This window comes from Cetorhinus maximus, chromosome 20 (assembly GCF_964194155.1).
Source record: "Cetorhinus maximus chromosome 20, sCetMax3.hap1.1, whole genome shotgun sequence".
Taxonomy (NCBI): Eukaryota; Metazoa; Chordata; class Chondrichthyes; order Lamniformes; family Cetorhinidae; genus Cetorhinus; species Cetorhinus maximus.
Genome location: NC_135898.1, coordinates 27,828,684 through 27,840,712, shown reverse-complemented (window position 1 = coordinate 27,840,712; position 12,029 = coordinate 27,828,684). Strand labels below are relative to the sequence as shown.

The 12,029-nt window shown below is 51.7% G+C and overlaps 1 protein-coding gene across 1 annotated transcript in view; it reads right to left on the bottom strand.

Moving 5' to 3' along the window:
• Window positions 1-8,171: 8,171 nt before the first annotated feature.
• Window positions 8,172-12,029, bottom strand: part of LOC144694990 (hexokinase-1-like) — a 222,828-nt gene continuing 218,970 nt past the window's right edge. Inside the window, exon 17 of the mRNA XM_078565820.1 lies at window positions 8,172-8,886. Within this exon, the coding sequence (XP_078421946.1) occupies window positions 8,757-8,886 (130 nt within the window). The 3' untranslated portion in view covers window positions 8,172-8,756. The remainder of the gene's footprint in view (window positions 8,887-12,029) is intronic.

The following is a 12,029-nucleotide window of genomic DNA, read 5'->3' as shown; positions in this document are numbered from 1 at the left end:
CTGAGTTTTTCCAGCGGCTTTGGTTTTTGTTTCAGATTTCCAGCATCTGCACTAATTTGCTTTTATCTATATATCTCTCTGTCTCTCCCTGTCTGTCTCCAAACAGGGGTAAGTTCCTCTCTCTCCCCAGGAGTAAGACACCCCCTCCCTCAAATCCAGGGGTAAGGTCTCCTCTCCCTGGGGGTAAGATGCCCCAGCCCCTTTCTCTCTCCCCAGGGGTAAATCCCCTCTTACTCTCACGCTGGGGGTAAATCCCCTCTCTCTCTCCCCGGGATAAAACCCATTACCTTCTCCGGGGGAAATACTGTCTCCTCCCGTGATAATTCCCTTATCTCTCTCGCACAGGAGAAAATCCCCTGTCTTTCTTGTGCTCTGTCCCACCCCCCAAGGGTAAATCCCTCCTCTCTCTCCCCAGGGTTATATCCTCTCCCTCTCTCTCCCTGGGGCTAAACCTCTCTCTTTCTCTCTCTCTCTCTACCATCCCACGCCCCCACACCAAGGGTAAATCCTCTCTCTCTCTCTCTCTCCCCCCCCCCGGGGATGAATGCCCCCTCCCTCTCCAGGGATAAATTCCCCCCCACTCTCCTGGGGGGGCTAAATTCCCCCCCTCTCTTTCCGCCCTCCCGGGGTTAAATCCTGTCTCTCTCTCTCGCCGTAAATGACCCCCTCTCTCTCGCCCCGGCCGTAAATGACTCCCTCTCTCGCCCTGGGAGTAAATGACCCCCCTCTCTCCCCCCTTGGTGTAAATGCCCCCCCTTCCCTATCACCAGGGGTAAACACCCCCCCTCCCTCTCACCGCGGGGTAAACACCCCCCTCCCTCTCACTGGGGGCAAACGCCACTCCCCCCTCATTTCTCTCAGGAGTAGACCCCCTCTCCCAGGGCTAAATCTCATCTCTCACTAATGCCCTGGGGTAAGTCCCCTGTCTGTCTCTATCGAGCTCTGTCCCACTCCCCGGGGGTAAATCCCCTCTCTCACCCAAGGGGTAAATATCCCACCTTTCTCTCCCCAGGGGTAAATCCACCCTCCCGCCCTCTCTCTCTCCCTCCACCCAGGGGTAAATCCCCTGTCTCTCTCATCCCCGGAATAAATCGCACTCTCTCTCTCTCCCCCAGGGGTAAATCCCCCCTATCTCTCTCTGGGGGTAAAACACCCCTCTCTCCCAAGGGGTAAATGCCCCTTTTCACCCTGCGGGTAAATGCCCCCTCTCTCTCACCCTGCGGGTAAATGCTCCCTCACTCTGGGGGTAAATGCCCCCTCACCCAGGCATGGTAAATGCCCCCTCTCCCTCACCCTGCGGGTAAGTGCCCTCTCTCCCTCACTCTGGGGGTAAATGCCCCCTCACCCAGGCATGGTAAATGCCCCCTCTCCCTCACCCTGCGGGTAAGTGCCCTCTCTCCCTCACTCTGGGGGTAAATGCCCCCTCACCCAGGCATGGTAAATGCCCCCTCTCCCTCACCCTGCAGGTAAGTGCCCTCTCTCCCTCACCCTGGGGGTAAATGCCCCCTCACCCTGGGGGTTAATGCCCCCTCTCTCTCTCCCTGGGGTAAATGCCCCATCTCTCTCTCTCTCTGTGGGGTAAATGCTCCCTCTCTCTGCCTGGGGGCAAATGCCCCCTCTCTCACCTGGAGGCAAATGCCCCCTCTCTCACTCTCTTTTTCCAGGGGGCAAATGCCCCTCTCTCTCCTCCCGGGGGTAAATATCCCCTCCCTCCCACCGGGAGGCAAACGCCCCCCCACCCCCCCCCCGCCCCCTGTTCCTGGGGGCAAATGCTCCCCTCTATTCCTGGGGTTAAAGGCCCCTGTCCCCCCCTGGGGTATATGACCCCCTCTCCCCCCGTCGGTATATGCCCCCCCCCCTCTATTGGCATGTAAATGCCCCCCCCCCCCCCCCCTACCTAGGAGTAAATCCACTGTCGCCCTCTCCCAGGGGTAAATCCCTTATTCTCTCTCTGAGGTAAATCTCCCCACCCTCCCTCTCTCCCAGGGGTAAATAACCCCCCTCTCTCTCTCCCAGGGGTAAATAACCCCCCTCTCTCTCTCCAGGGGTAAATAACCCCCCCTCTCTCTCCCAGGGGTAAATAACCCCCTTCTCTCTCCCAGGGGTAAATAACCCCCCCTCTCTCTCCCAGGGGTAAATAACCCCCCCTCTCTCTCCCAGGGGTAAATAACCCCTTCTCTCTCTCCCAGGGGCAAATAACCCCTTCTCTCTCTCCCAGGGGTAAATCACCCCTCTCTCTCCAAGGGCTCAATCCCTTCCCTCTCTCTCTCCTTCCCCGGGGGTAAAACTCGTCTCCATCTCATGGGGGTAAATCCCCTGTCTCTATCTCCCGGTGGAAAATCCCTTATCTCTCTCTCCCTCCCAGAGGGGAGAACTCCCCCGCTCTCCCTCCCAGAAGTAAATCTCCCCCTCTCACTTTCCCTGGGCTAAATCCCATCTCACTATCGCTTTGGGGGTAAATCCCCTCCCTTTCTCTCTCATGTTCTATCCCACCCCCACAGGGGGAAAACTCCATCCCGGGTGGGGGGGGTGGTAAATCGCCCCCTCTCTCTGTCTCTCTCTCCCTGGTGGTAATGCCCCCCTCCTCTTCTCCCTAGGGGAAATTGCCCCCCTCTCTCTCTCTCCCCGGAGGTAAATGCCTCCCCCTCTCCCTCGGGGGAGGGGGCGGGGGTTTCTGCCACCCATTCTCTCCACCTCCGTAGCTGACTGCCCCGCTCCCTCTCCCCACCGAGGGGTGACTGCCCCTCGCTCTCCCCTCACCCACCCCAGGAGTGACTGCACCCCCTTGCTCACCCCTCCAGGGGAGACTGCGCCGAGCTCTCTCCCCCAGTGGGTGACTGCATTGCTCTCCAGCACCCCCCCACCCCCGGGGTTGACTGCCCCGCTCGCGCTCCCCCCCCACCCACAACAGGGGTAAATGCCCCCCTCTCCACCGGGGGTAAATGTCCCCCCTCTCTCTCAGGCCCCGGGGGTAAATACCCCACGGTCGCTCTCCGGCCCACGTAGGTAAATCCCAACCGCCTCGCTCTCCCCACCATCCCCGTTCTTCCGCTCCAGGGGTAAATCCCCCCCTCGCTCCCTCACCCCCAGGGGTACATCCCTCCTCTCCCTCCCACCCCCCAGAGGTACATCCCTCCTCTCCCTCCCACCCCCCAGAGGTAAATCCCTCCTCTCACTCCCACCCAAGGGGTAAATCACTCCTCTCCCTCCCACCCCCCCAGGGGTAAATCCCTCCTCTCTCTCCCACCCAAGGGGTAAATCTCTCCTCTCTCTCCCACCCCCCCAGGGGTAAATCCCTCCTCTCTCTGTGTCCAAGGGGTAAATCTCTCCTCTCTCTCCCAACACCCAGGTGTAAATCCCTCCTCTCGCCCCCACCCCCCAGGGGTAGATCACTCCTCTCTCTCCCACCCCCCAGGGGTAAATTCCTTCTCCCTCTCCCACCCTCGGGGAAAATCACTCCTCTCTCCCTCCCCCCAGGGGGAAACCCCTCCTCTCTCTCCCACCATAGGGGAAAATTCCTCCTCTCTCCCACCCCCCCAGGGGTAAATCCCTCCTCTCTCTGTGTCCAAGGGGTAAATCCCTCATCTCTCTCCCAACACCCAGGGGTAGATCACTCCTCTCTCTGTGTCCAAGGGGTAAATCCCTCCTCTCTCTCCCAACACCCAGGGGTAGATCACTCCTCTCTCTGTGTCCAAGGGGTAAATCCCTCCTCTCTCTCCCAACACCCAGGTGTAAATCCCTCCTCTCTCTCCCAACACCCAGGTGTAAATCCCTCCTCTCTCTCCCAACACCCAGGTGTAAATCCCTCCTCTCTCTCCCAACACCCAGGTGTAAATCTCTCCTCTCTCTCCCACCCCCCAGGGGTAAATTCCTTCTCCCTCTCCCACCCTCGGGGAAAATCACTCCTCTCTCCCTCCCCCCAGGGGGAAACACCTCCTCTCTCTCCCACCATAGGGGAAAATTCCTCCTCTCTCCCTCCCCCCAGGGGTAAATTCCTTCTCCCTCTCCCACCCTCGGGGAAAATCACTCCTCTCTCCCTCCCCCCAGGGGGAAACCCCTCCTCTCTCTCCCACCATAGGGGAAAATTCCTCCTCTCTCCCTCCCCCCAGGGGTAAATTCCTCCTCTCTCTCCCACCACCAGGGGTAAATCCCACCTCTCTCCCCTCCCCCGCCAGGGGTAAACCCCTGCACTCCCTCACCCAGGGGTAAATCCCTCCTCTCTCTCCCCCCCACAGGGGTAAACCCCTGCACTCCCTCACCCAGGGGTAAATCCCTCCTCTCTCTCCCCCCACAGGGGTAAACCCCTCCACTCCCTCGCCACCTCCCTGGGGTAAATCCCTCCTCTCTCTCACCCCCCAAGGGTAAATCCCTCTCCCCTCTCCCACCCCGATGGTAAATCCTTCCTCTCTCGCCACCCCCCCACCCCCCACCCCCCGCCCCGGGAAATCCCCCCTCTCTCTCCCCCCCAGGAGTACATCCATCTACTCCCTCCCCAGGGGTAAATCCCTCTTCTCTCTCCCACCTCAGAGGTACATCCCTCCTCTCTCCTTCCCCCCCAGGGGGAAATCCCTCCTGTCTCCTTCCCCCCCCAGGGGTAAATCCCTCCACTCCCTCTCCCCAGGGCTATATCCGTCCTCTCTCTCCACCTACTCACGCTCTCTTTCCATGGGGAATAATGTTTGTACCCACCTTGCCCTCGTCTATTTCATTCAAAGAAGATGCTGCTTCCACCTCCTGCTTGGATTGGGGCCCGAGCTGAGATCTGTACCGGGCCTGTCAGCTCCTCCGAGACCCCGAGCTCCGGCTCTAAATTCCAGGGCCACGGACCCTGACGACAGCAGCAGGGCCCCCAGAAGCCAGCAGGCCCTTCCCGCCAAAAGGCACGTGGACAAAAGTTGGTCACGCGCTCCCATGTGACCATCCTCAAAGAGGCCCCGCCCAAAGCAGGTGACCCGAGCTGGTCACGCCTCCTGTCACATGGGCCCTCTGGCCTGGGCCCGCACGGACTTGTGCTGTTTGCTGAAGCCTCAGCCTGGAATTAGGCTCAACTGGGGTGAATCCTGAGAGTATGTACTCAGCCTGAGGTTAAATACTCACAGCCTCAGGCTAAATACTCAGCCTCAGGTAATTGCTCACTGCCTCAGGGTAACTACTCAGCCTCAGGTAAATACTAACAGCCTTAGGGTAAATACCCACATCCTCAGGTAAATACTCACAGCATCAGGGTAAATACTCACTGCCTCATGGTAAATAATCACAACCTCAGGGTAAATACTCACAGCCTCAGGGTAAATAATCACAACCTCAGGGTAAATACTCACAGCCTCAGGGTAAATACTCACTGCCTCATGGTAAATAATCACAACCTCAGGGTAAATACTCACAGCCTCAGGTAAATACTCACAGCCTCAGGGTAAATACTGCCTCAGGGTAAATAATCACAACCTCAGGGTAAATACTCACAGCCTCAGGTAAATACTCACAGCCTCAGGGTAAATAATCACAGCCTCAGGGTAAATAATCACAGCCTCAGGGTAAATACTCACAGCCTCAGGGTAAATACTCACAGCCTCAGGGTAAATAATCACAGCCTCAGGGTAAATACTCACAGCCTCAGGGTAAATAATCACAGCCTCAGGGTAAATAATCACAGCCCCAGGGTGAATACTCACAGCCTTAGGGTAAATACGCACATCCTCAGGGTAAATATTCACAGCCTCAGGTAAATACTCACAGCCTCAGGGTAACTACCCACAGCCTCAAGGTAACTACCCACAGCCTCAGGGTAAATACCTGCAGCCTCAGGGTAAATACCCGCAGCCTCAGGGTAAGTACACACATCCTCAGGGTAAATACTCACAGCCTCAGGGTAACTACCCACAGCCTCAAGGTAACTACCCACAGCCTCAGGGTAAATACCCGCAGCCTCAGGTTAAGTACACACATCCTCAGGGTAAATACTCACAGCCTCAGGGTAAATACTCACAGCCTTAAGGTAAATACGCACATCCTCAGGGTAAATAACCACAGCCTTAGGGTAAATACGCACATCCTCAGGGTAAATATTCACAGCCTCAGGTAAATACTCACAGCCTCAGGGTAACTACCCACAGCCTCAAGGTAACTACCCACAGCCTCAGGGTAAATACCTGCAGCCTCAGGGTAAATACCCGCAGCCTCAGGGTAAGTACACACATCCTCAGGGTAAATACTCACAGCCTCAGGGTAACTACCCACAGCCTCAAGGTAACTGCCCACAGCCTCAGGGTAAATACCCGCAGCCTCAGGTTAAGTACACACATCCTCAGGGTAAATACTCACAGCCTCAGGGTAAATACTCACAGCCTTAAGGTAAATACGCACATCCTCAGGGTAAATAACCACAGCCTTAGGGTAAATACTCACAGCCTCCGGGTAAATAGTCACAGCCTCATGGTAAATACTCGCAGCTTCAGGGTAAATCCTCACAGCCTAAGGGTAAATACTCACATCCTCACGGTAAATACTCACAACCTTAGGGTAAATACTCACATCCTCAGGGTAAATACCCACAACCTCAGGGTAAATACTCACATCCTCAGGGTAAATACTCACAGCCTCAGGGTAAATAGTCACAGCCTCTGGGTAAATACTCACAGCCTCAGGGTAAATACTCACTGCCTCAGGGTAAATACTCACTGCCTCAGGGTAAATTTGCAGAGCCTTAGGGTAAATACTCGCAGTCTCAGGGTAAATACTCACAGCTTTAGGCTAAATACTCACAGTCTCAGGGTAACTACTCATAGCCTCAGCGTAACTACTCACAGCCTCAGGGTAAAACTCGCAGCTTCAGGGTAAATACTCACAGCCTCAGGGTAAATACCCACATCCTCAGGGTAAATACTCACAGCCTTAGGGTAACTACCCACAGCCTCAGGGTATCGATAGGTGTAATGGTGATAGCTGTATTGTCGATATGTGTAATGTCGATAGGTGTAACGTCGATAGGTGTAATATGATATGTGTATTATTGATAGGTGTAATGTCGATAGGTGTAATGTGAATAGGTGTAATATCGATAGGTGTATTATTGATAGGTGTCATGTCGATGGGTATAATGTTGATAACTCTATTATCGATAGGTATAATGTTGATAGGTGTAATGTCGGTAGCTGTAATGTCGATAGGTGTATTATGATTGGTGTATTATTGATAGGTGTAATGTCAAAAGGTGCAAGGTTGATAGATGTAATGTTGATTGTCGTGATGTCGATAGGTGCATTATCAATAGGTGTAATGTCGATGGGTGTAATGTTGATAGCTCAATTATCGGTAGGTGTAATGTCAATGAGTGTAACATTGATAGCTCTATTATTGATAGGTGTAATGTCAAAAGGTGTAATGTCGATAGGTGTAATGTCAATGGGCGTAATTTTGAAAGGTGTAATGTCAATAGGTGTATTGTGGATAGGTGTAATGTCGATAGATGTAATGTCGATAGGTGTATTGTTGATAGGTGTAATGTCGATAGGTGTAATGTTGATAGATGTAATGTCGATAGGTGTATTGTTGATAGGTGTAATGTCGATAGGTGTAATGTTGATAGATGTAATGTCGATAGGCGTATTGTTGATAGGTGTAACGTCGATAGGTGTAATGTCGATATGTATAGTGTCCATAGGTGTAATGTAGATAAGTGTAATGTCAGTAGATCTAATCTCGATAGCTGTATTGTAGATAGGGGTAATGTCGATAGGTGTAAGGTCGATGATAGGTTTAATGTCGATAGATGTAATGTTGATAGGTGTATTATCGATAGCTGTGTTATCGATAGCTGACTTGTTGATAGCTGTATTATCATTGGGTGTAATGTCGATAGGTGTAATATTGATAGGTGTATTATCGATAGCTGTATTAGTGATAGGTGTAATGTCAATAGTTGTAATGTCAATAGCTGAGTAGTGTTTAAAAAGCCACTGTCTAGGGTGACACATGAAGAATAATCAGTTGGACAAGGTATGCAAATACCTGTGGATGAATCGCGCAGCAAGAATCAACACAGTTAAATGAGGAGGGAAACATTCATAAAACATTGAGTTCTAAACATATACAATGTTAGTCCATGTTTCAGAACAGCTAGATGCATTAATATCTATTTCAAATAATGCTATGTTCATAAAAGATTTTTTTTTCCATTTGCCCAATTTTATTTTGGAACAAATCATACATCATTGTTAACATATGTAGTAACATCATCTCTTTAATGACAATAAGGTTTGCAGAAGCTTCAGCATTGTCACTGATATGAAATATAGCCAGGCTGACGTTTTACTGACTCATTAGGAACCTGTTTTAAACTGTTTAATTTAAAAGTAATTCCAATTTTCTCTTTGGCCAGTCTATTCTGGCTGGGGAACCATGAGTCAGGAGCCAGTTGCAGAAGTGTTCAGGGCTCACTTTCTGTGACTCATTGGTTTTTTATTGTTTTGTATTTTTGATAGCTAATTTTCAAACTAAAATTGATTATTGGTGAATTTTAGGCACACTTCATTGGACATATTGGGAAAAAACCCAAAAGATAGGGACTTGTAGGTGAAGTGATTTTCAAAATTATATCATAAACACATTTATATTTTTAAAATTCTTATCTGAATAACCAAGTTACACAGAATTGATCAGCTGATAATATAATGTCACAGCCAGTCTCCAGTCTCAGTAGCATATGCAATAAGTGGGAATGATTTACGGTTCAGTTTATCTTTTTATTGATGGGCTTTCTAGTTGGACTGTTTAGCTGTCGCTACAATGACGGCTGCGCCTTTTCCGCTGCCATCGTCAGCAACTGTGAACGTCACGTCACACTTTGGAGCCAGGTCCTTCACTGTGTCTTGCAAGATTGTGGAAAAACTGAAAGAGAAATGGATTATTTTAAGGAAAATATGAAAAATTTTCTCTGGGAAAGTGAGGTGGGAGGTACATTTGAAACTCTCGTGTGAACTATTCGAATGAATTCAGGATTAACATCTTTCCGAAACTGATACAGTACAGGACAGTGCCAATTCCTGTGTTAAAGTAATGTGTTCTTAACTATTCTATGTTAGTGCTACCAGTGTTTTGTGCTGTACCAAGCCACATAAAAAACACTGCTAGAATGGACTATTTCTCCATTTAGCTCACTCAGCAATTAAATCTTTCTTAATGCAAACAAATAAAATGCCTGTTTTACTCTGATTACAAATCAGCTAATAAAATATCATCTCAAATTTCAACCATTTCAAATTTGTACAAACAAAATGTTGAGTACATCATTATGACTAAACACATATTTTATCTGGCTGCCTGTTTAACAAAACCATCAAGTAACCAGCCCATGTAGACTCCATGTTAATTATAGAATAAATCTCCCCCTATGCTGTCCCATCAACACCAAGGCAAGTACAGAGTGGGTTACAGAGTACAGAGTAAGACTCCTTCGAACAGTGCCCCTCACCTCAGCCTCAGGTGCTTAGTGGCCAGCAGTATACTTCTACCTTTGTGCAGTTTTAAGGCTAGGGACTTCTGGGTGCACTAGTCCTGTTGCCGTAACCTCTTGTCTGTTGCCCCAGGGCTTTCAAAAAAGGGAGAGAAGAGATGAGAAAAGAGTAGAGAGGAAGAAAAAGGAAAGAGCAGCTCTTGGCAGGTGCCTGTGTGTAGAGTCTTTTAATATGGAGAGGCTGTGGCACCTGCAGCTACCATACATGGAGGCTTGGCAGGGGACAGCTTGAAGCTGTAACCCAGGAGATCTGGGACGACAGCTGAGTCAGCTCCTGCTGCAGCCTTTATCCGCCATCCCAGCTGTCGAGAATCAGGAATTCTTCTGCCTGATCCACCACTGAGGACTTAGATTCTTCTGGATTATGTTTGGTCTGGAGCTTCCCCCCAGGCCTGTTTGTCGTTGGTGACCCGACCAGGAACGCTAGTCTCCAGACAGCATAGTAGTGGCCCACACAAACCCCTCCACCACAACAGGGTAACAATCCATGGGCATTTTTAGGATCCCCTCCGCTCACCTCACATGGGAAAGGACTAGAAAAAGTCCTCTAAAAATAATCTATCTTACCCATTCCTAGTTAGACAACCACATCAAGCAGGATCCCTCTTCTGCAATCGAGAAAACTGAGAATCTCAGAAAAGGTCACAAACAGACTCTTTCCTTTGTACCTGGAATGTTCACTCCCTCATTGACAGCAACGAAAATCTGCGCCCCCAAATATAAATCTCCATCATCACAAGGGAACATGCAAATCTCAAGATCAGCATTGCTCCCCTCAGTGAAACAGGGTGGGTGGGGCATTGCTGCCCTCTGTGAGATGGGGTGGGTGGGGCATTGCTCCCCTCAGTGGGACAGGGTGGGTGGGGCATTGCTGCCCTCAGTGAGGCAGGGTGGGTGGGGCATTGCTGCCCTCAGTGTGACAGGGTGGGTGGGGCATTGCTGCCCTCAGTGTGACAGGGTGGGTGGGACATTGCTGCCCTCAGTGTGACAGGGTGGGTGGGGCATTGCTGCCCTCAGTGAGACAGGGTGGGTGGGGCATTGCTCCCCAGTGAGACGGGGTGGGTGGGGCATTGCTGCCCTCAGTGAGGCAGGGTGGGTGGGGCATTGCTGCCCTCAGTGTGACGGGGTGGGTGGGGCATTGCTGCCCTCAGTGAGACGGGGTGGGTAGGGCATTGCTGCCCTCAGTGAGACAGGGTGGGTGGGGCATTGCTCCCCAGTGAGACGGGGTGGGTGGGGCATTGCTGCCCTCAGTGAGACGGGGTGGGTAGGGCATTGCTGCCCTCAGTGAGGCAGGGTGGGTGGGGCATTGCTGCCCTCAGTGTGACGGGGTGGGTGGGGCATTGCTGCCCTCAGTGAGGCAGGGTGGGTGGGGCATTGCTGCCCTCAGTGTGACGGGGTGGGTGGGGCATTGCTGCCCTCAGTGTGACAGGGTGGGTGGGGCATTGCTGCTCTCAGTGTGACGGGGTGGGTGGGGCATTGCTGCCCTCAGTGTGACAGGGTGGGTGGGGCATTGCTGCCCTCAGTGTGATGGGGTGGGTGGGGCATTGCTGCCCTCAGTGTGACAGGGTGGGTGGGGCATTGCTGCCCTCAGTGTGACAGGGTGGGTGGGGCATTGCTGCCCTCAGTGTGACAGGGTGTCTTGGGGAAGATTTGTGAAGGAGGTTACTCCAACTATAAAGGCAGGAGTGCACTGGGGAAGTGAGTCCATGGAGTCAGCTTTGCCGTCCTGAACCACCTTGTCTACCAGCTGCTGGGGCAACCGCTGGGGCTAAGCAAATTGTTTATTGTCCTTCAACTTTGCCTGTAACATGGATGTGTATTAACTGCATATGCCAAGTCTCTGGACTCCGTGGACTATGCGGAAATTGATAACACCTTGTGCATTGTCCCAAAAGATGACACACACCTTTCCTACTCCGAGATCTCAATGTGTTGGATGTGATTACTCAGCCTGGAAAGAGGGGGAGGACACGTGAACTCCAGTAGCATTTTATTGTTGAGTAACTATGCTGAGAAGGAGCTGCTAATTACCAGCACTGTGTTTCACCAATACGACAGGTACAAGACCACTTGGCACTATCCCCATTCCCAACTATGGCATCGTATAGATTACCTCATTGTCTGTGCCTGAGACTGAAGAGACATCTGCAGCACAAGAGCAATGTATGGCACTGGTGACTGCTGGACTGATCACCATCTAGTCAGATCAACCACCCAGTCTCAGCACAGGCAGGCAGGGTGCTTATGGGAGATTCATCACAAACTCCTTCCAGGAAAAGACTATCCATGAAGCCTTCCAGCAAGCCCTCCAGCCCCAGCCTGCCATCCCTCCTGAAGCCGGTGCCTCTGGTGCAGCCACCTGGAATAGCCTCGAGCATCATCCTTTCAGCCTGGGTTTCAGCAGTCACTGCCACCAGGACTGCTTCAATGACTGTGACACTGCAGTTGAATATGTGCTACATCAGAAGACAGCTGCCTTCCACCTATGGCAAAGTGACCCCAGAAACAGCCCCATAAA